This window comes from Anopheles coustani, chromosome 2 (assembly GCF_943734705.1).
Source record: "Anopheles coustani chromosome 2, idAnoCousDA_361_x.2, whole genome shotgun sequence".
Lineage (NCBI taxonomy): Eukaryota > Metazoa > Arthropoda > Insecta > Diptera > Culicidae > Anopheles > Anopheles coustani.
Window position 1 is genome coordinate 24,948,402 of NC_071289.1, and position 22,894 is coordinate 24,971,295.

At 43.2% G+C, this 22,894-nt stretch overlaps 5 protein-coding genes across 5 annotated transcripts; all 5 read right to left on the minus strand.

The window, feature by feature from the left end:
- Positions 1-2,257: 2,257 nt before the first annotated feature.
- Positions 2,258-6,907, minus strand: LOC131264137 (vascular endothelial growth factor receptor 1-like). The gene is made up of 4 exons (XM_058266426.1): positions 5,755-6,907; positions 4,356-5,035; positions 4,167-4,275; positions 2,258-2,709 (listed from the first exon to the last, which is right to left on the minus strand). Exons 1-4 carry the CDS (start codon positions 6,905-6,907, stop codon positions 2,258-2,260), a joined length of 2,394 nt encoding a protein of 797 aa, XP_058122409.1.
- Positions 6,908-8,738: 1,831 nt separating this feature from the next.
- Positions 8,739-9,487, minus strand: LOC131265958 (uncharacterized). The gene is made up of 4 exons (XM_058268272.1): positions 9,410-9,487; positions 9,193-9,348; positions 8,874-9,131; positions 8,739-8,803 (listed from the first exon to the last, which is right to left on the minus strand). Exons 1-4 carry the CDS (start codon positions 9,485-9,487, stop codon positions 8,747-8,749), a joined length of 549 nt encoding a protein of 182 aa, XP_058124255.1. The 3' UTR covers positions 8,739-8,746.
- Positions 9,488-11,203: 1,716 nt separating this feature from the next.
- Positions 11,204-12,018, minus strand: LOC131264138 (uncharacterized). The gene is made up of 4 exons (XM_058266427.1): positions 11,914-12,018; positions 11,523-11,825; positions 11,323-11,433; positions 11,204-11,245 (listed from the first exon to the last, which is right to left on the minus strand). Exons 1-4 carry the CDS (start codon positions 12,016-12,018, stop codon positions 11,204-11,206), a joined length of 561 nt encoding a protein of 186 aa, XP_058122410.1.
- Positions 12,019-12,588: 570 nt separating this feature from the next.
- Positions 12,589-13,428, minus strand: LOC131264140 (uncharacterized). Its single transcript, XM_058266428.1, has 4 exons — positions 13,324-13,428; positions 12,933-13,235; positions 12,733-12,843; positions 12,589-12,630 (listed from the first exon to the last, which is right to left on the minus strand). The coding sequence occupies exons 1-4, from the start codon at positions 13,426-13,428 to the stop codon at positions 12,589-12,591; spliced, it is 561 nt and encodes a 186-aa protein (XP_058122411.1).
- Positions 13,429-14,182: 754 nt separating this feature from the next.
- Positions 14,183-15,496, minus strand: LOC131265497 (uncharacterized). Its single transcript, XM_058267769.1, has 4 exons — positions 15,206-15,496; positions 14,817-15,119; positions 14,633-14,743; positions 14,183-14,564 (listed from the first exon to the last, which is right to left on the minus strand). The coding sequence occupies exons 1-4, from the start codon at positions 15,308-15,310 to the stop codon at positions 14,523-14,525; spliced, it is 561 nt and encodes a 186-aa protein (XP_058123752.1). The 5' UTR covers positions 15,311-15,496; the 3' UTR covers positions 14,183-14,522.
- Positions 15,497-22,894: the final 7,398 nt, after the last annotated feature.

The window sequence follows — 22,894 nt, forward strand, 5'->3', positions numbered from 1 at the left end:
CGTGTAGATACTAGGTGAACTTTAAATTCAATTTAAGTTATTAATTATCGCTTAATGTTAAAATAATGTTTTCTCTAGCTTTCTCAGTTCAAATGCAAAAACTTACTTATGTCAACTCTGGTTTCGGATGTTGATCATTCTGTGTATCCTTGTTTTTTCTTTTACTTTTCCTTACAAAAACTGAACCTCAATCGTTTATTAACGTATAAATTGTGGTATGCAGGTTTGGTGAGTTTTTCAGTGTGATGGTTTGCAATTCATTTCCATCTTCAACAAATTCACAACAAATAACAAATTTTCTTTTAGCCGCACGAACACAAATGCTTTCCACTGCCAACTTCCTCCGCTCGCTTAGGATTTAGCCGAAGAATCCACCGAAACCGGCTCCACCGAAGCCGTGCCCATGTCCGTACCCGTCGTAGCCATGGCCGTATCCGTGGCCGTACCCGTGACCGTAGCCATGGCCGCCGTACCCATGGTGTCCATGACCGCCGTACAGTCCGTAACCGCCACCGCCGTGTCCGTGTCCGTGTCCGTGTCCGTAACCACCGTAGCCTCCGTAACCTCCGTGGTACCCGCCGTAGCCACCACCGAAGCCCGGATATCCGTGTCCGTAGCCGCCAAATCCGAACTGTCGCTTAACACGATCCGCGGCCGTCGCATCCTCCGCCGAAACGAGGCAACCCAGCGCCAAACACACCACCGCACAAACGAGGGCAAACAGCTTCATGTTGTTCGGGTTTGGTACGATCACACAACTGGGGGAACCGAAAATCACGAGCACAAAACGCACCGACTGGATTCCCTTTTGCCTTCAGCTTTGCTTCACCTGTTCACCTCGCAAGATGGACACTCGTTGTGACATAACCTATGCTGCGTCTTAAGCTATTTATATGCAGCCACCCAACATCCCACCAGATCCAACGCCGACTTCTCGGCTTGGGGAAGGGGCACGAGGGCGATGGCCGAGCATTGCGCCCGGAGGAGAATGTCACCCCGCATGAGCGCTCTGTCGTTCAGGGTTTCAGGGTGAAGACAACGCCAACTTTAGTGACCGACCGGGCCCCCCTCCGCCTTACAGCACGAGACAGTCCCGGTCCGGCGAAGGTCAGCGCTTTTTCGACCGGCGTCAGGGCCGCGTAATGGTGGGAAAGCCCAGCAGCCACCGATCCGCGGGTCCGCTGTTTGTTTGGTTGATTCATCCGATCAGTTTCTACACGTTGATGTCTGGCCGAATCTCTTTCTCTGTGGCACGCGCGGAAGCCCTTTCGGACACCGAAATGGAACCTATTTACGTTCAAGTAATAAATAGGGTTTGAAAATCCGCACAATTGAAAAGTGAAATGGTGTTCTTTACCTTATAAATTTGTTTTTTGTAAGGTGATTTCAACAAGTTTAGTTGGATTGTTTGCAATTAAATAAGCTGGACTCTGATTTATTCGACCAATCAATGGCATTATTTGGTCATATTTACTTCGTACTGCATTTTTTTGAAAATTTTGCAAGCTTTAACTGTTTAGGAACTATTTTAATTTGGTAATATTTTCAAAAGTAATTGTATTCACATTCACTTAGAATACATGTGTTTATGTTTCAATTCGCACTTCTCTATGTAAGTATAAACATTCAATTGGAAATGTAGGTTATTTATGTTTTTTTCTGCAAACATATAAACCACTGTAGGCTAATGCAAGGATTATAGCGTAAACCTATGGTTTTTCATTAACATAAAATAGTTCAAATGTCTAATGATTTTTGTCTGAGCGTTTACGTTTTCGCGTTGATACAAATTTTCATTCTATTTAATTATATCTCATAATCTTTGGCATTAAAATTGTACATTGTTACTCTGTTTATTAATATTTTTAGTTTGTTAGAAGATTACAGGTTAGAGAAAAAATACTACGAAAAACAAAAAAAATAAATCAACAACAATTTTAGACTAGAAAATGTGAAGTTTGTTGTTTGTTACAACAATATTGATCGTCTCAACCGGCTCAAGGCAAAAAAGGAAACACAAATGTAGACACTAAAAACAAATGAACAGAACGCCACCAAAAGGATTGTGATTCGAGCTAGAGCGCAGTGCACTTTTTATTATTTCGTAAAACCTGATTTTTGTAGGGCGTATTCAACGGTACCAACACAAAACCGACTGGAAACCGGCCCCAGGTGAGAGGAAGAAAAGAAAGGGCAACCCATCAATCCCGTTCGTCCCCCAGTGGGGTAGAGGGCAAAATCTGCGAATCGAGCGTGCTCAGAACGACACGTCAGACGAGCCCTTCTCGTCGCTTCCGAGCGACTCGGCGTTGTTGGGCCGATGGTCATGGCGTCGATCCCGTTTACCGATCGTACCGCCGATGCATCCGATCTGCCCGACCGGCGTGTCCAGGGTGACGTTCGGTGCGTTGAAGCTCAGCTGAGGCCCCCCGAGATCCACGTCCAGCCCGATCGTCTTCAGTATGCCGCCAACGACGTCGAGGTTACGCTTGGGGCGCTTCGGCTTCAGCTGCTCGATTGACCCGAGGTTCCGGTTGACCCCGGAACCGTCCCTGAGCGACGAACGCTGCAGAAGCGTGTTTCCTGCCGGCGTGTGCGTGGGATTTGCCCCTCTTCCGGCCGGGCGGGGGAAGCCATCGGTGTGGGGTAGCAGCCGGAGAAGGCACAGTGCGAACCAGAGAACCACAGCGAGCGCCATGTCGGACGTGACTGATGGCGCGAAGGACGGCGGATGACGATTTGAACGCGCTTTCCGTGCAGCCTGGGTTGGGTTCGGTGGGATGGTAAATTGTAGAAAATTGTAGGGGGAAATATAATTTCCCATCACGGGTCAATTAAAACACATTTAGCAGCATCAAAGCTCCTAAAGTTGGTCACATTAACTTACGAGCGCAAAGTGCAATCATTCTCGACCCCGAGGGCTAGTGTGGCGCAGTATTTATTAATGAGTAACCAAAATCGTGCAGGCATAACTAATCGATTAATTAAAGTAAGTTCCATCCTAGGGCATAAATAGAGGATTTTCAAAACATTTTGCAACTCGTAACTGGAAATGGATGTTGGAAAAGCATTACAGTACATAACAATATCTATTAATTGAATTGAGCTATAATCTTTATCTTTAGCCGATATTATTGTGATTCTTTATGGATAATTTTTTGTGATTCCTTTTCTTTAAAGCGAAATGGGTTTGCTGCAGTTTTTCCTCTAAACCAATACATAAAGTAATCATTAGACATCATCGGTGTACATCAGAAGAAATGTGATACGTGTTAGTAATACATGTTATCGCAAGTTATTTTTCATAGTACGATGTCATTACCTGGCTTTCATTAGAGAATGTCGCTAATTTGTTCTTACTAGACAATCGTAGGAATAGATAAAATAAATATTACTGGGTTTGAGAACATAGGCTTGAAAAACATTTCTTGTGGCTTCCTGGAGCAGTACATACTCAAATTAGTAGATGAGGTTGAAATATTTTTCCAAATCAACAAGCATCCGAACAAACTCTCTTCCAAACAAAAAGATATTTATCAATAAAAGATAGATAAAATAGTTTCAAAACTTAATTATACTTAATTGTAAAATAAAAATGCTTCAATCCTGTCGTTTTTCCTACTATCCCATTATTAGGACCACAAGGTAGATCTGCTTGTCGAAGAAATGGCAAATCTCTTACATTTCAACTGCGACAGCAAAATGGGCCAGATTAGCAACGATCCGTTTGAGTCTTCCGATCGGAACAATATTGCAAAATTGTATGTGAATTTAAAGCAGGGGTCGCGAAAAGCAAAAGTTCCTTGAAGCATATACGATCGTCCGGTAAAAGCGCGCTAAAGACTTGTTTGCGTAAGTTGGTCTGATTGATTTTAAAAATATTAGATTATTAATGTTTGCAATAATTGTGATGATGAAATATATGAAATGATGCATTCATATATTTTTAAGTGAAAAAGCTATAAATTATTCTCAGCTAAGCCCTCGAATTAGTAGTGCCAGATCTGCATCCGAGTATCTTAGACATTTCCGTGAAATGTAATCATCGGTGGGGTTGGTTGGGTTGGCAACTGCCCAACTTTCCATTCTGATTATTGAAAGAGAGAAGAGTAACGGATAAGTTCAAAATTTCCTGAAGAGTGAAATATATCCCAATAAGTTTATACCTTCTTTCCAAGGGTGCAGTGGGGCATTCGGTGACCTCTCTATAGCAATGATGTAGTTGGAATTCTTCTGGTTAGCTATCAAATATGGACTGTTCATGGCAAGGTATTGCTGCATTAGGGAGAAGGGTAGTAAGTGTTTGAAAAGAATATAACTGAGTGGCTTCTAAAGAGACTGGAAAGGGTACTTACATCGCGCATCTCTACCGGCAGCATGTTGTTGAACGTAATGCACAGAGAATCGAACGAGGGACGTAAGGTGGCGTTCACGTACCAACAAGTGATCATGATGTCGTACAGATCCTCACTGGCGTACCTCGGCTGCTCCATGCGGTATCCGTCGATGATCTGCTGGAACAGCTCCTGGTCAGCATCCTTTCCCGGATACGGCTGGATGCCGAGCGAGAACAACTCCCACAGCAGCACTCCGTACGCCCAGACGTCGGTCTTGGTGCTAAAGACGCGTTTCGTAATGCACTCGATCGCCAACCACTTGCTCGGCAGCGGATCGTCGCTAAACTTCTTATACTGGCTGTTGCCGGTTTGGATCGACCGTGCCAGACCAAAGTCACCGATCTTGACCACGTTGTTCTCACAGAGCAGGATGTTCCGGGCAGCCAGATCCCGGTGAATGACCATTCTGGACGCGAGGTACTTCATGCCGTGCGCGATCTGAGTCGCCCAGCAAATTAAATCGATCGTGTTGAACTCGTCAGTTGCGGGGTCCCATTCAGAAGAGTTCTCACGCTGGATCCGGGTCTTCCAGGCCGCGGACAACGTGTCCAAGCAGTTGACAAAGCGTTCCGTATTTTTCTGCATGAAGTCCAGTAGGCAGCCGTGCCGACAGTATTCGAAAATAAGCATTAGCTCCCCTGTGAACATAGAGATATCATTGCAATGTCACTTGCGAGAGCTTCTGGCAAACAATAATGTACTAAATAAGACACTGTTTTGGCATTTTGTCTTTTACAGACAAAAATATTTTTTCGGTCTGACCTGCATGTTCAATCCAAAACAGAAAAATCTATGAAAATCATGATAAACATGAATGAAATATATTTCTTTTTACCGTTTCCTTTACACTTTTTTTTTACACTATCTAGGAATTTAGCTGTTAGTCACTTGCTTTTTCGACTGTTTTTTCACTATTCTTTTACTTTTAGTTAAATAATCAGCGTATATTACCATGGAAGGGGGCTGTTTGTGTTTCTAGATAAACATTACTTCGATACATGAAACTGTTTCTTTTCAGTATGTAGCGAAAGAGAGTACAGTAGCTATTAAAACTGGCCAAATATGATGAAAATACGCAAATACAATGTTATGTTCTACATAAAGCAACAAAGGAAATCAAACCTAGCAAAAAGTTTTCACATTACGTTTACATGATGTTTGGATTTTGTTATTTCTTATTACTCATCTCAAATTGTAAAGAGATCAATAATTACAAATTACCATAAAACGGCTCTGATGGAAGGAAATCTTCTTTTGAAGAACACGCTTCAATAAAACTGTCAGAGAAACTAAAAGCATGCAAGACCACGTGGAACCCTAATGTGTTGAAGAAAGTAATCATGTGTCGAGTACTCACGTTTTTGAATGTTCTTCGTGACGGCACCGAGCAGGTTCACCACGTTCAGGTGCTGACCAACATGGACCATCATCTTCACCTCCGAGATGAGCATCTTGATCACGGTGTCCTCCTGCTTGTTCCGTTTGATCATTTTCACCGCCACCGTCGTGGTCGGTTCACAATCCTTAATGTTGGTCGCTTCCGCCAGTACCACGACACCGAACTCACCCTGGCCAAGTCTCCTGCCGAACTTGAGCTTCTCCTTATCGATCTCGTACTGGGGTGGAACGATGGACGATTCCCCGCAGCGATCAGACCTCTTCGCATCTCGGCGCCGGCTTGCCATCCGCATGATGGTTAGCAGCTGCACCGAAACCGTGAGCAACGATACGAACAGGATGATGTATGTCGCATTCTCTTTGACGACGTCGAAAGGAGTCTTTTGGGTTTGGAGATAGTTCTTCCCGGTGAAAATCCACGTTTTGTTGACCGTTCCCATGAAGCTGTACGCCATACAGTTCACCTTCGAAAGGATCGCGCTTGTCGTAACGTTCAGACTGTACTTTGTGCCAACAACGCCCGGTATGAGCTGATCGTTTCTAAACCATCCAATCACCGGTTTTGGCACACCGTCGGCGTCACACTCTAACTCGACTTCCCCATTAAATGTGTCGTTCAGCGCGTAGTTCGTTATTCCTGGAGACGAATTTATCAAGTACGGTTTAATCGGCATTCGAACCGGTATCGTTAGATCCGCTTTATAAACCGTCCCATTGCTCAGCTTAAACTCACAGCGAGCAGTCGTTGTGGTACTTATTTTGGCTATGGTAAAGTTCTTCTGCAAGGTGTACTTTTCGCTCGGCACATTTTTAGTACGTCCTGCGTTGATCCAAGCGTTCTTCTTGTCATGCGCCAGACGGAATTGCCCCGTCGTGTCATTTGAGATGGCCATACACGTCAACTTCACGGAATCAGAGGGATAGACGGTGGTGTGTGGATAAGTGCGCTTTAGTACCAATGGCGCATCGCCATCCTTTACGTAGAGTGATTCGACTTCAAGAACGCCTTTCGAGTTGTTTGCGGCGCAGCGTACGATTCCGGACACCGGGCTCTGCAGCGAACTGGTTGCATTGAAACGGCCAGTGTATCGCTCGTCAGTCTGATAAAACATTTCTTAAATTAGGTTTGGTCAGTTTTTTTTATCATCCCCCACCATGATTCAATTTTCTTCAGAGTGAAATCCACCCCACACTGACTTTACTCATTGCGTGATAACAATACCACGCCTCAGAAGCAAAACTGATATAAAAGTTTGGTAAAACGTAAAGAAAAACTTGCCTTATTCACTGACAATTCGGTTGATGAGACATTGTTTTCCTTACAGCTGTCCCATTCCAATGACTGGCAGGGTATAAAAAACACGTTAATTTCAGCTACAGGATACGCGTAACCAGAACAGAGGACATCAACGCTGGTGACATTCGACATAGAGTTGGTATAATTCATTTGAAGCTGGGGTTTGCCTATGAAGCGATCATAAGATATAGTCTGCTTCCAAACGGATCGAAAAGGGAAAAGTGTAAACTTACCGGAGAACAGGACATTCAGCCGGCGGCTCTCGCTTAGGTGTTTGTAGCTGGCAACTAAGTCAAACACATAGCCTTGCTTTACGCTACCGCTTGGCAAGGAAAAGGTTACCTTATCTTTACCAGCATTTTTTAAAAGCGAAAGATCTTGCTTATAGACCGATTTGGTATCGAGCTTGGTTTCATTGTTAATACCGGGAACGTTAACCTCAAGAAGAAATTTGTCGGTGCAGTCAAATACCGTCACATTGTCGCCAGTGTGACGGTGTAGCCCTGTGAGATCGATTGCACAGTTGCTGACCATTACTGCTATCAAAAGAGTGGCACAGGGGCTGCTGTCGGAGCTGTAACAGCACCCGTAGAGACCTGCGTTGATCCTCGACACATTTTGCATGGACAACTGTCCTTCTTCAAGCTGAATGTGATGGTTTGATTCTAGTGTCTGGAAATGAACCAAGGAATTTACTTATTTCCGCTGCATATCATGACTAACTTTTATAAACTAGATCTTTTCTTACTTTTTCAGTATCGTACACTTTAAATTTCCATACGATCGAGTCGTTGTTAGGGGGAAGTGGGCATTCGGTGTGAAAATCGGTATGCTCGAGTACAAGCCGTATCCCGTAGTCGGTGGACGCTTTGGGAGGGTATTTGGTAAAACATTGCACATTACAAAAGATACAACCCATCGTATTAACTCTTCATAGATGCTGCCGTACAAATATTTTATCTTACCAGTACTATCGGTCCACACCGCACCCATTAACAGGAGAAAAGTAAGGCAAAGTCTGGGCTCCATTGGGCTGAGTAACTTCACGAGCAAAGCTGAACGTGTAAAGGAACGTAACATGAAACGCCCCTAATCTAACTAATCACCAACATTCACATACTACACATACTATACTTTCAAACCTTACTCTGTAGCCGAAACCGTTTTCACTTCTTGCCTGGTGAGGTGCTCCACTCTGACTGAAAGTTTAAAACTCAATTTCTATTTCTAAAGTTTTCGTTACTTTAACAGGTGAATCATTTTGTGCAGTTTTTGTAATTTGACGGTCGATTGTATGAAAAAGAAAAACGCTTCATTACTACGAGAAGGAAACGTTTGAAAAAAAAACCCAATGTGTGAAAAAGTTATCAATTTTCTTTTACGTCATCGTGCTTATTTACAACTAATCGATTGATTGGCTACTGTTTTAAGGTTCGTTTTTAAATGATGAAAACATTATAATGGTATGTTCGATCTAAATAATTTAATACATAAACGACTCCCAAGGTACTAGTTAGTGCAGAACGAAGTAGTAACAGAATTGAACAATAAACCGAAACATACGAAACGCAAGCGATATTTTTTTCTAATCTATTTTTATTTTACACATTTATTTATCGCATCACTTGAGACTGGCAAGAAACGATCCCGACTGTTAACCAAGCATATGTTTGTTGACGACTTCTGTGTCAATTTTGAAGCAACTTTTGCCCTGAAATCAAATCAATAATAGCAAACATTGTATCCTACTCGAAAGGGGCATTGCTTAAAGTGCTACTTACATTATCATGTTGGATTACAACATCGATCAGTGCTCTACCCTGCGCCACCAGTAGATGATGCTTGTACTTATCCAAGCTGTACGTCTTGCTTCCATCGGAAACGATCTCGGTCGGCTCCACGGGACAGTGGTTCGGGACGCCAAACATGGTCATCACCTCCGTCGCATCCTGGTTGGTGGCCGCATCGTCCATACTGGCGCACAGATCCACCGACTCCTTCACCACCGGTAAGCCATTCTTCGTGATGGTCACTTGCATCTGCGGGGAGAGATTTGGTTTGTGATCGTGTGAAGAAGTTTGTTACTCTCGAATTTCTCACCTGCGCCGTGCGGAAACCCAGGGTGCGCACGGTCGACTTTGTTTGTACGCCACAATCCTTCGTCAGTGCGACTGTGGTTCCCGGGTCGATGGTGATGACCTGTCCATCGCCGCCACAGTTTTCCACACTGTGCAGGATCATTTCGAAGCCACCGTTCTGCAATGAGATTGGTAGGTGAACAGGCGAGCAGCTTGGAGAGGATTTTTGTTAGTCTTACACACGCCCTTGCTGACCAAACGTGGCCCATCAGCAGCACGGTCAGCCAGAGTGTCGTGGTTGTACGAGATGAGTGCATTTTGCGGTCACTTGGTAAACTTTTCCTGCCACTAAGGCTGGTAGGAATGTTTATATAGCATCATTTTACTGTTTTCGTGAGCGGCCACAAATGAGATCATATGTGTTTCCGGGGTAATTAAGTCTATCTGGTATCAAACAGGGAATGCATGTGGTTGTGTGAACATGCAATCACGTTTGCTTTCAAATTAATTCAGCGTTGTAAGCCGTCAAATGATTAAATAACATACCTTACCTAACAGGTTCTTCTGGACTCCAGACGGTTCGATGAAAAGCAGATCAATTTTAAAACTAATTTATTTTTATAATAAATACAATTGATCGAACTGAACACATGATGACCAATCTGGCTACTTCTTTTATTTGAGGTTCATTTTAAAAATCATTTTCACTTTTTCATCTGCATTCAAATCGGCGCCAATGGTTGGGCGTGTGTTGTTTACTTCGAAGCTACCGCTTCAATTTTTATGCAACTGATACCCTGAAAAAAGGAATAAAAAACGATAACAAGGCATCTACCCATCTCTGATCTACGATATCTGAACGTATTTCCGACACGTACCGTGTCGTGGTTGAGTACTGCCTCGATCACTATCGTGCCCTTGAGCATGGAGAGCATTGGCCCTACGGGAATTTTCATGTTTGGATCAGTACATATTTCCCGCTAGAAAACAAAAGGAAAGAAAATTAAAACAAAACGTTTACTCGTTGGTCATGACGTGAGTGAAAATGCCGCCGCAGTTACCTCTCCCAGGGGACAGACGCCACCGGGCAGAATTTTGCCGATAATATCTTTCTTGATGGTAGGATCGCAGAGGTCAACGGATTTGCCCACAACTCGCCTGCCGTTTAAGCTGACCTGGTATTGCCCGGAAGCTGTGTTATAACCTTTCACCTTTACACACCCACCTAGCGATAGGGAACAGTCGGCATTCACGGTGATGGTTGCGTCGTCGCTCAGCGTAATGATTCCATCGGGTCCGGCGCAGTTTTCGACGTTGGTGATTTGCAATGAAGTTTTCTTTTAATATCAGAAAAAATTAAGATCGGTCGCAGCTCGTTTTTATCAAATGGAAAGCACTTGAGAGATAATACTCACACACGCAAAAGCACTACGATGTACTAAAGAGAACACTGATAGCAGAAGAATAATGTTTGCTCTCGAACCCATGGTTTCCGTTGGAAACATCAACACAGTAAAGCGGGAACAGTAAGCTTTATACCCTTTTGCCGGTGGAGTAATATCGATAGCGATGTTAACTAACTTTTACCGATTCGCTCCACTGTGTGACTCTCCTAATGCGGTGTGTTTCCGCCAAAATCACATACTAAAAATATACGACAAAGGCAGATTGTACAACCAGACAGAGAATCGCCGACAACATTGTCTAGCTAGACTGTTTGTTCAAGTGTTGCTTTAGCAATATGAAATACAGATGAAAATGTAACGATGTGGAGGTTTTATTCGGGGTTTTCTTCAATTCAATTTGTTTGAAAAGATTTTGATTACAACAATCAAGTAATGATGCTTTTTTAAGTTGTTACTTGTCCTCACTTCAAACGTATTTTGTTTTATTGTTACAAACAAACATAGCCGCAATCAGCAGGTTCCTGGCGAGCTTTTTGGGTGAATTTGGATGGCAAACCGGTTAATGATTGTTTTAACTGTCCTGCTTGTCTTCCTGCACGTTCAGCACTCTTTGAAATATGGTTGCTGTTACTTGGTGACGTCAAAACTTATCTTCAAGCAGCTTTCTCCCTGTAAAAAGAAGATCGTTGACATAAGTTAGAAGTCTACACCACACGGGGAAATCTATTCGTTTGCAAGGTACAAACCGAATCGTGTAGTACGGCCACTTCTACATCGATAGCACCCCGGACAAGACGAAGGTACTGCTTGAAGGCACTGATGTTTATCGCTTGGCTTGGTTCGATGCAAGATGTTCTCTGCAAAAGTATGAGATAAAACATAACCATAGCTCAGGGGCCACTTTCATTTTCTAATGTGTTAACATATTCAGCCCTTTTGCGCTTACCGCACTCATGGGGCACGATTCCGGTACACCAAGGCTACGCAGGAACTGGGTGAAAAGCTCCATCCCGAATGATGCTGACGAATTATCACAGATGTCAATCCAGCTCTGAAGCACTTTTCTTCCACTCTTGGTAATCGCGTATGCGGCTTTCCCCGTTTTAAAGTCCTTTATGTGCACGCATCCGCTGGTCTGTATCTCACAGTTCTCGTTCAGCACGACCGTAAAGTTCTCATCGACCGTAATAACCGCATCCGGTCCGGCGCAGTTTTCGATCTTCTTCAACGTTATCTTGTAGCCACCATTCTGAAGAGAGGTGCAAATATCAGGAAGGAAATCAAAAAGGTTCTTTTTTGAAACCGTCTTCAAGCACTTTTGAATAATGGATACCTACGCAAGCGAATGCTACTCCCAGCATGCCCATGGAAAGCAGCAGCAAACTAAACCTCACGATCCCATTCGCCGGGTGATTGATACTACTGTAAGTGTGAGCAGCCATCAGACGAATCAGTAATCGAAACACTAGAAGTTGCACTCTAGAAAACCAGCAATTAGATAGAAAAGTATCATAAAATCATAAGCAATATCGACTTACCTTGACCGATTCGTTACACTGTGTCTCTCCTAATGCGGTCTCTCCTAATGTTTCTGCAACATCTCGGGCATAAAAAATACGACAAGTGTAGATTCAAAACCAAATCCAGTGACAACCTTCTTTTGAAAGACTATTGATTCAAGTGTTGCTTTATCAATAATTTTCATCTGTAACAACGTGGAAGTTTTATTCGGGATCGCCTTTTTTGTTTACTTGAAATCTTTGTTCTATCAATTCGACAATGAATTCCTATTTTTTCAAAAGATCTTAAACAGACACAATAAGGTAATGCTGTTTTTTAAAGATGATAGTTGTCCTTGCTTTAAACGTGTTTTTTTATTGTTACAAACAAATATAGTTCTAACCATAGCAGGTTCCTGTCGAGCTTTTCGGGAGAGTTCGGATGGCAAACCGGTTAATGATTGTTTTAACTGTCCTGCTGCACGTTCAACATTCTTTGAAATAAGCTTGTTTTTACTTGGTGACGTCAAAACTTATCTTCAAGCAGCTTTTCCCCTGTAAAAAGAAGATCGCTAACATTAGTATGAAGTATCGGTAGTTGTTATTTGAACTGGTCTACACCAAACGTGGAAAACTGTTCGTTTGCAAGGTACGAACCGAATCGTGTTGTACGGCCACTTCTACACCGATAGCACCCCGGGCTAGAGGAAGATATTGCTTGAAGGCACCAATGTTTATCACTTGGCTTGGTTCGATGCACGATTTTCTCTGCGAAAGTATGAGATAAAACATAACCATTGCTCAGGGGCCACTTTCATTTTCTAATGTGTTAACATATTCAGCTCTTTTGCAATTACCGCACTTATGGGGCAAGTTTCCGGTACACCAAGACTACGCAGGAACTGGGTGAAAAGCTCCATCCCGAATGATGCTGACGAATTATCACAGATGTCAATCCAGCTCTGAAGCACTTTTCTTCCACTCTTGGTAATCGCGTATGCGGCTTTCCCCGTTTTAAAGTCCTTTATGTGCACGCATCCTCTGGTTTGTATCGCACAGTTCTCGTTCAGCACGACGGTAAAGTTCTCATCGACCGTAATAACCGCATCCGGTCCGGCGCAGTTTTCGATCTTCTTCAACGTTATCTTGTAGCCACCATTCTGAGGAGAGGGGCAAATATCAGGAAGGAAATCAAAAAGGTTATTTTTTGAAAACGTCTTCAAGCACTTTTGGAAAATGGATACCTACGCAAGCGAATGCTACTCCCAGCATGCCCATGGAAAGCAGCAGTAAACTAAACCTCACGATCCCATTCGCTGGGCGCTTAGTACTACTGTAAGTGTGAGCAGCCATCAGACGTAGCAGTAATCGACACACTAGAAGTTGCACTCTAGAAAACCAGTTAGTATACAGAAAAGTATCGTAAAATCGAAAGCAATATCAACTTACCTTGAACGATTCGTTACACTGTGTATCGTCTAATGTGGTATGTTTCTGCAACACCTCAGACTTAAAACAAAAGAGAAGTGTAGATTTGAAACCAAATGGCGACCTTGGTTTGAAAGACTATTGAATCAAGTGTTGCTTTATCAATATTTTTCGTCTTAAATATTTTTCAGGCTTCAGTTTCCATGTAGTTGGTTTCGCTTGAGATCCGAATGTTTTATTCTTGAACACGATGTTTCCTAAATACGTAAAAATACGTTTCGTATACATTTTTATAATTTTATCATTTTCTTTTGAAAAATCTGAGGTAACATAATTGTATATGTTTTTCTCTTATGCTTTGATGTGATAATAATTGAATAAATAAAATAATTAACAAATTGATTTAATAAAAACAATTCAGCAACTTTTCCAGTTGACTAATAGAGCGAGGAATTTCGTACCCGGTGGACTTGACCACTTCTCGCAGATGCCCATCCTCGCCCTGCAGAAATGGCTTTCCATCCTTGGATCATATATGGGTTGGTTGGTTTGAACGATTGTTGATTCAAGTGTTGCTTGATCAATATTTTTCGACTTTAACATTGCTTCAGCGGTAGCTTCCATGATTACTTCCATATAGTTAGGTTCCACACTCTAGCTCTATATTCTTTATTATAATCTCGATACTAAGGTAAGCAATGCTATTCTCTTACGTGTTCAAAGAATGGTTTTGATAGATGAAGAATCATTACATTAAAGATTTTTGTAGAAAATAACAGCCCCTAATTAACTTATAGAACCAATTTAGGTTAATCGATAGTAATCGTGAAATAACATTGCGATATTGGTGTATTTTATTTTTACAATCAACTGTTATCACATCACGGTTTACGCCAAACTGCTCAGAAGGTTCTGGATGGCCAACCGTTAAATGATTGTTTGATCCTGTTGCACGTTTACCAGCCTTTGACAATAGGAGGATTGTTGCTGATGAAGTTGGAAGCGCAGCTCTGAAGTTGTTACTTGGTAATGTCAAAGCGTATCTTGAAGCAGCTTTTTCCCTGTCAAAAAGAGAACGTGAAGTTTAGTTATCAGGTCCACAGCACATGGTCGTTTGAAAAGTACGAACCGAATCGTGTTGTACGGCCACATCTACACCGATAGCACCTCGGGCCAGAGGAAGGTACTGCTTGAAGCGATTGATGTTTACCACTTGACTTGGTTCGGTGCAAATTTCTCCCTACAAGAAAATGAAATGGATCACAATCGGGCCTTTGATCTCCGGTGTTCGTCACATCGGTTCTCTAACTTACCGCACTTATGGGGCACTTTTCCGGTACACCAAGACTTCGCAGCAACTCGGCGATGTGCTCCGTGCGCCTTGGACGCGATGCCTGATCACAGAGGTCCATCGACCCCTGCAGCACTTGCACTCCATCCTTGCTGATCGTATACTTGGCGTTGGCCGTTTTGAAGTCCTTAAACCGCACGCAACCACGGGACTTAATTTCACAGTTCTTGGTCAGCACGACCGTAAAGTTCTCGTCGGCCGTAATAACCGCGTCCGGTCCAGCACAGTTTTCGATCTTCTTCACCCTGACCTTGTAGCCACCGTTCTGGAAGCAGGCAGCAGTTGAATATGTATTTTTAAAAATGGTTCTTATATTCTCGCCTCAAAAAACCTTGGGAAATGGATACCTACGCAAGCGAATGCCAATCCAAGCATGCCCATGCAAAGCAGCAGCAAACTGAACCTCACGATCCCATTTGCCGAGGGATTTGCACTACTATATGCGTGGACAGCCATAGTTCGTGTTGGGCTGTTGAAGATGTCACCTTGGTCACGCCGAAAGTACCGCACAAATCGATTACCGGCAGAAATGAGCCGTGATCAGCAGACCGGAAACCTAATGGCACAGAGATATCAGTGATCGACACGCTACAGGTAAGTTGATATAAAAGTGACAACTTTTGTTGTTCGCACGTCAGTGGCGGAGAGTTCGCAGCAGAATCCCGCCGTTGTCGGTTGGTTCCGCCAATTTATGAACAATCCCGAGCGACACGAGCTAACTACACATACCCACATACACTTTCCCTCTCTTTTTCCCGAAAGCTCCACCAAGTACGTCATGGAAGATCGTGCAGTGTGCGATTGATACTAATGCTGGGATGAGTGCTACATACCTACGAACTAAAACCGGCCGGGATGATAGCCGTACCTCGTGCATCATCCGGTTTTTAGTTGCAATCCGATAGATCCTCAGCAAACCGAACCCGGGGAACACCGGTTGACCATTGTGCTATCGCTAGCAGTGGAATAAGTGGCCAACGATCGATGAGTAACCGTTGACGTCTGGCATGGAGATTGAGCGGATTGATCAATTAATGTTGAATTATTTACTAACTCCGGAGTAGACACCGATCCACCAGGAGGCTTTGTTCTAGGTTCGGAAATTTTCTACAGCAGCTAAATGAGTCAATCGGCAAGTCCCAAGTTCCCACAGCGAGCAGAGTACAAGCGTTTTCTGCCTACCCTGGTATTAGCTCAGAATCTGGTTTGTTTACATCTGTCATGGGACGCTTGATGCTAGATCAGCTAAAAGAGGAACAATAAAAGCGAAGATAGTACTAATGACAGTTACTAGGAATCGATGAATATTGTAAAATCCTGCCTACCCGTTGCAGCTTGGCTCGTGGTAGCAACTTTCGAAAGGCCACCAACACACGCCTAGTTCGAAGCATCGTGCACAGAACGTGCACTGAATCGTGAAATGGGTAGTAAATATTCCACTCATTTTAATGGTGCTACTCCTCCGATAACTGACAACACTACCGGTTGGACGATCGGTTGATCGAGCGTTGGTTTCCGGTTTTTAATCGCTGCAGCAGCGCCGCAAACGCGCCCAACGTGACCCATCGGCCAGTTTGCACTCGAGTGTGGGATCCGTCGAACTTCTCCCACCGGGTCAGTGCGCGTCGTTAGATAATGTTAGAACCACCCTAGCGGGGTTGAGGGTGCGGGATTATTTGTGTGATTCGAGGAAAGGTAAGCAATATGATGCCTCACACCATCAATCTTTTCGCACCCCGTGAGCGAAGGGGTATTCCCCGAGAAATTATGATACATTGTGCACATAAACCTCGCGCAGGGTAAACAAAGTTCCCTTTTCAGTGAACACTTTAAGTTGAACGTGTTGTAAGCTATCGGTTTGTGATATGCAGCCTTAACTTTATTTCGAATCGCTTTGCACATGTTTTTATTCAAAGATTGTATTCTTACTAAATCATTCTCATTCTCGTATAGTTAACCAACGATACTTATGTTTAGCACATATGTATCACTTAAAGAACATCACTTAAGCACCAGTAAATTACAAACGATTTTTTTTAATTTTTGTTTTCGTTAGAATTTCAACTCGTTACAATCGTTTAGCTCATATACATCCAGAACAAATAGTGAATCATGAGAAAAATTTCTTCCTGCTACTTCTTGTACCACAAATGATTAAATTCGTTGTTCTAGCAAATGCACACAATGATCGTGAGCACCCAATAGCCGAAAAAATGTCATTGAAAGGGGATCCTACGGAAAAAAAAATTATATTAATGAATATACAATACAAGATTATGTGCTACATTCTCTGATTTGCCTGAATAAGGCTATCTTATCATTCATAGTGTGTAAGAATGAGCGGGTACTCTAATATATGTATGCAATTGTTTTTTTTAAAATGGTTATAATATTTGATAATTTTTACTACTCATGATTAATGTTAAATCATCTAACCTTACTTACCTACTTATTCATGCGGCTCTACAACTGCTGAGCGATCTTAACCTGATGAAACTCTATCCGACACCACTCGCGGTTGCTCGCCACACTGGTCCAATTCCGTACATAGGCTTTTCTGCTGACTTCGTCTACGCCCTCTTTCCACCTCAATTTAGGCCTACCACGCCTCCTCTGTCCTTGGGGACAGGCTAAATGGGCTTTACGGCCAGCCCAACGGAGCCTGTTTGAATCTCCGCACGACTCGTAGGGCTCATCATTATATCTGCTGCTGCATTGCCTCTCCTCACGAAACCAAAAATCCTCCTAAGTCGTCTCGCTCTAATCTTATTGAGGACTAACCTCTCGTGTTTCTTCAATGCTCAGTGGCTGAAGCATGATTTCATCTGCAGGATAAACCTCCAGCTGTTCGTTAAATCTTAACTTAAGCTCTTGAAAAAAAAATGCATCTGTAAAATCGTGGTCGCACCATTTCATGCGATAGCTCTTCTTCGTGGTGTTTTGCTATTTATAAGGTGATTAATGATTAAGTGTAAATTGCATATAAAAGTCTTCCTCTTGGCGTAACGACCTCTTAGTCATGCCTGCCCGTTAAGGGCTTACGAGACTTGTTTCCCTGTTGTACGTGGATAGTCAGTCCTCTCGTACAGGGGAGGGTCCGGTCTCGGTTGGGATTCGAACCCACGCCGTGGAGGTGGTGAGCCCCGGCGCTCATGGGCCGATTTTCTAACCGGCGCTACCGCTCGGCTGTCGCGGACCCATATAATATATATAAAAGTATATTCAATCAATATATAAGTTATAGTACGATAGGATACAGCAGACCTATATCAACCTTAATTAATATAGCATCTCACTGTCAGAAGGATCCGTCGGTGGTTAGACGGAAACGATCGGTCTTCTTGTGCGAGCCGTGGAAGAATAAAGACGTGCACCGACAGACGAGACGTAACTTATATATATATTTTTTTTAGTGGCACGACATCTCCTAGTGGGACAAGGCCTCTCTCCGAAGAGAGTTTTCGGTGACCGAAAGACGGTATATTATAGATCGGTGGTCAGCCGTTCGTAATACTATTCAATCAATATACTGCGTAATAATTCGTTCATATTGAAATGGCGAAAAAATTAACATTTGATGCATTCCTGGTTGACAAAAATTCAATTCAAATTTTTTCCAGCTGTCATGTAGTTACAGCAAGTTTTTCCATGGAAGATTGCTCGGATTCTTGCTAGAACTACATGATAGCAGCAAAAATTAATATTTCTTTCAACCGGGTTAGTTAGTGTCTTCTACGTATTAGCATGTTGCTTATTGAACTCTACATACAATTCATGTAGTTGAATATGTTTATAAAAAGTATGCCATCGCAGCAAATATACTTAAATGGTATAGAAATAAGTATTCCAGTAACATTTTTTTAAATTATCAAATTCAACACGCTCCCCATCAGTATGCAAATCCTTTCATATCGATGTAACCTGGATTGTATTTTCCAGTGCCTGTAAATATTTTACAATAAATGATTAAAAATCTAATATAACGAGAAACAGATAAACAAACGAATCCTTACATGTGTCTGTTACTATTGTCACCTTGCCATCATTATTGTCGATCGTCAAGAGTTGTTGATCGTGGTGCTTGAGAAGTAAGAAAAATAGTTCGGTGGTGATAATTTTGTTTGCTCAAGGCATGTTTTCTGTTTCACTTTCAAGCGTCTTACCATTCGGATGTTTTGAGGTAGGAAGTTGTAGAACCATTGGTACAGCTGTTCGAAGCTCGGCCTACCGGTTGGCTCTTGTCTCCAGCAGTTCAGCATGATGATGTACATCTCGAAGTTGGCGGCCGAGGGTTTTTTCATGCGATACCCTTGCTTCAGCGCGTTAACCAGCTCCACGTTGTTGCCCTGCTCCGGATAGGGTACGTTTCCCAGGGAAAACAGCTCCCACAGGACAATACCGTACGCCCAGACGTCGCTGTGCGTGCTAAAGGTTCGATCCGTGATGCACTCCAATGCGAGCCATTTGAGTGGCAGTGGATCTGGGGACGTTTTCTTGTAAACGTTGGTCCGGTAGAGGGTCCGAGCGAGGCCGAAATCGCAAATCTTCACCACATTGCCGGGACACAGGAGTACGTTGCGCGCTGCCAAATCACCGTGGAGGACGCTGCGCGTGGCCAGAAAGCTCATTCCCCGGGCGATCTGCGTTGCCCACGAGCAGAGATGTGAGGTACTGAAGGTGCACCCAACGACGGTGTCACTGCAAGGTAGGAGGCCTAGTGTAAGTGTTAGGGACAACATTGGTCGTTCACTTCTTACTTTAAATCTAGATCTTCAAAGTTGCGGTTGCTTGTGTACTGTCCCGTCACTGGATCCAGCTCATCGACAAAGTTTGTCCGATTTTTGAACAGGAAGTCCGAAACGTTCCCATACTTGCAGTGTTCCACAATAATCATCATTTCATCTAAAATAATTGCACCGCTTTAAAAACTATCCAAAGTGTTCTTTTCTGTTACGGTGGTGGCACTTACTCTTAGGGACATTCTGCGTCACTGCACCGAGCAGGTTGACGACATTCAGATGGTGACCGATGTGAATCATCACCTTCAGCTCCGCGATGAGCACACTGAGTATGTTGCTTTGATTGGTATCACGCACCTGCTTCACGGCGACCGTCGTTTCCTCCCCTTCCGTCACGATACCATCGGCGACCGCTTGCAGTACGACACCAAACTGCCCAGAACCGATCAGCGAACCAAGTCGCAGCCGCTCCCGGGGGAACTCGTATTGCTCCGGAATGACCAGTTCTTCATCCTTCGCTATCGGGGGCTTTCTGAACCGCACAAAGCGCCGAAGTCGGCGAACAACGACCACTACTACCAGGGTAAGGACAACGAGCAGACTTACTATGACTCCCTCCACGGCAAACTGGAGCGAAGAATTAACGATGATCAAGTAGCCCTCCGCTTGAGCCTTTCCGTAGTCGTTGGTGACGACGCAGAGTACAATTCCAGATTCATTGGCTTGAAATTTGATCGTATGATGCACCTCGATGATGCTTATGATAGTTTCCTTACTATCCATCTGGGAAGTAGAAAAGAAGTATACATTCTGGTTGAGCCTAGGTCGTTTTCCATGTTTTAAGCTGCACGATAAATTACATTTTTATACTGTGAAAGATTTCCCAAGCAGGTTTTCCAGTCTAATAAATGGCACGGCAGGAAACCGATGTCAAAAACTGGTTTCGGAAAGGCGTGACTCTCGCAAACGAATTCTACCATCATTCCAACCGTCGTATTGATGGAACCCAGTTTCAACGTAGGTTTGTCTGGAAGAACAAGGATAGATGAAAATTCGTTCTATGCAAGGTCCGTTCTTTCGCGACGATCGATACCGTAGACGAACACGCTGACGTTGTAGCTATCCTGTGCGGTGTCTGTCTTTGCAACGACCGTATAGAGGCCGACATCGTCCAGCGATACGTTGTTGATCACCAGCTGCACGTCTGTATCCGTTTCCGTCGCTTGATACCGATGGTCCTGTGGAATGCTAAGCCGACGTCCATCCTTGTACCACTCGACGGACGTCAGGCTCGGATAGGCATCGTACTCTATTACCATTCTCACCGGCCGATCTAAAGAACGGCTCACGTTAACCGTGGTAGGATTGTTTTCCGTGTGAAAGAAAACAAAGTCGTCCGAACCCGCATCCCGCGAGATGCGGTTGGATCGGTAATTTCTCGGTTTCAGCTCCAGCACGTACAGTTTGAAGTCGGTATAGTTGTCATCGCGCGAATCATTGACGGCGCACTTGTACGTTCCCGCATCGTCTAGAGTCAGCCTTTCGATGGTTATCGTTTGTCGAAGGGTGTCCAGACAAAAGTCTTCCGGGTTTTCTGTGTGGTTCACGCGGCTGATGTTAACTCGTGAACTCTGGGAAGGCAGAAAAATGGGTACGATCACCATATGGCAGTATTAGACAGAGATCGGCATCGTTTACCGGCATAATGGGTATTGTATCGTGAAACCACTTGATTTCCTTTTTGAGACATGTGCAGCAAGCAACTTCACACGTGAGAACTACAGTTTTACCCAACGGGACGATGTTGTTCGTTTTGCTGGTAATATGCGGACGGTATAAAATTACGGGGCGCGCTGGAAAACAAACATTTCATTTAAAGCTTTGGTTAACTAAACTTTTGGGTGTTTAAAATATTGGGCGGTTCCGTAACTCACCCAAATTCAACGTGGCAAGCATTATGTTGATACTCGGAATGTCTTTATCGCGGCACAAGTACTCCTTCTGGTTATCAATATCGTCAAACCCTAAGTACACCCCTTTTTTACGATCAACAAACCCGATAGAGTTGTGTAGCTGAAAGAATTATCACAATTATATAAAATGACTAACGACTGTTGCTATCGTATGGTCACAATAATAAACGTGCAATCGCAAACTTACTCCATCGTTAGTCACCAGCTCTACAACTATTTCTTTCGAGGTTGGTTTGCACTGGGCCACAAAGTCCAACCCGTCGACTGCTTCAATGAAATTTTGTTCCTGCGGCACGATGGTATTCAGGAGGCCCGTTACAAATACATAGATACTGGTTGCATTAAACTGCGCCTCCAGGTCGTCCAGATGGAACTTGTACTCGTTTAAAAAGTCTCGTGTTTTCTCCTTGATGCAGTAGTACTGGCCGACATGGTCTTCGTTAGCTTTCGTTATGTGAATGGAGCTGAGGTACATACCATCGACGAAATGATCTGTTGTTACGACATCTTTCTGCAATTTTTAACAAAAAACTGTTTCGAATCAAAAGTAATCATAAAAGTTGCCAAGAACTTACTATATTATTGAAAGATTCTGCAAATTGCCATACTATTTTCTCAGGTGATGAACATCTTATCCACAAATCGTCGTTAGCCAAAAGCGTTATTTCGCTACTGTTTGGATATACGATCGGTGCTCCTCTTTCTCTATCGAACTTGAGTTTGTAGGCGTTTATATCTGTAAAATTGTAAACAGCAAGGCTTTTCATTGCCTTTTTCTATACAAAGGTTATAGTGGTTGTATATCCGCTTTACAGGTGAAGCTACGGTGCTGTTAATGAATTTTCTTGTGGCTCTTCGCACACTCTTTTAATAAGACGGTTATAAAGAAAATAATGCAAAGCAAAAACTGTTCTATTAAATTTGCTTGCTGTAAGTATTTCTGTTCAGAAGACAATGGACAAAACGTGACGATTATTTATGTATCGCTTATATACGTAAATGAGTTACAACTCCTAGCAAATGGCACTTAACCCGTACGCTTGTCTTTTACACTCAATGTAACTCCAATGTGTATTTGAACAAATGTTTGTGCAATGTTTTGAGTTGCTCTGTTTCTTAGATCTTTTATAGTTGTTGGGGGTAATCCATGGAAGTGGCCTAACTACGGATATCGTATTACCGTTTGCCTTAAAGAATTTAGAGTGTATATACACTCGTATATGTTCTCTCTTACCCAAAGCACGAATTTCTGGTAGATAGGCAACATATGAACAGAGTATGATGATTGCCTTCATCAACTTTTTGCAAACCATTTTCCAATTCTTCAG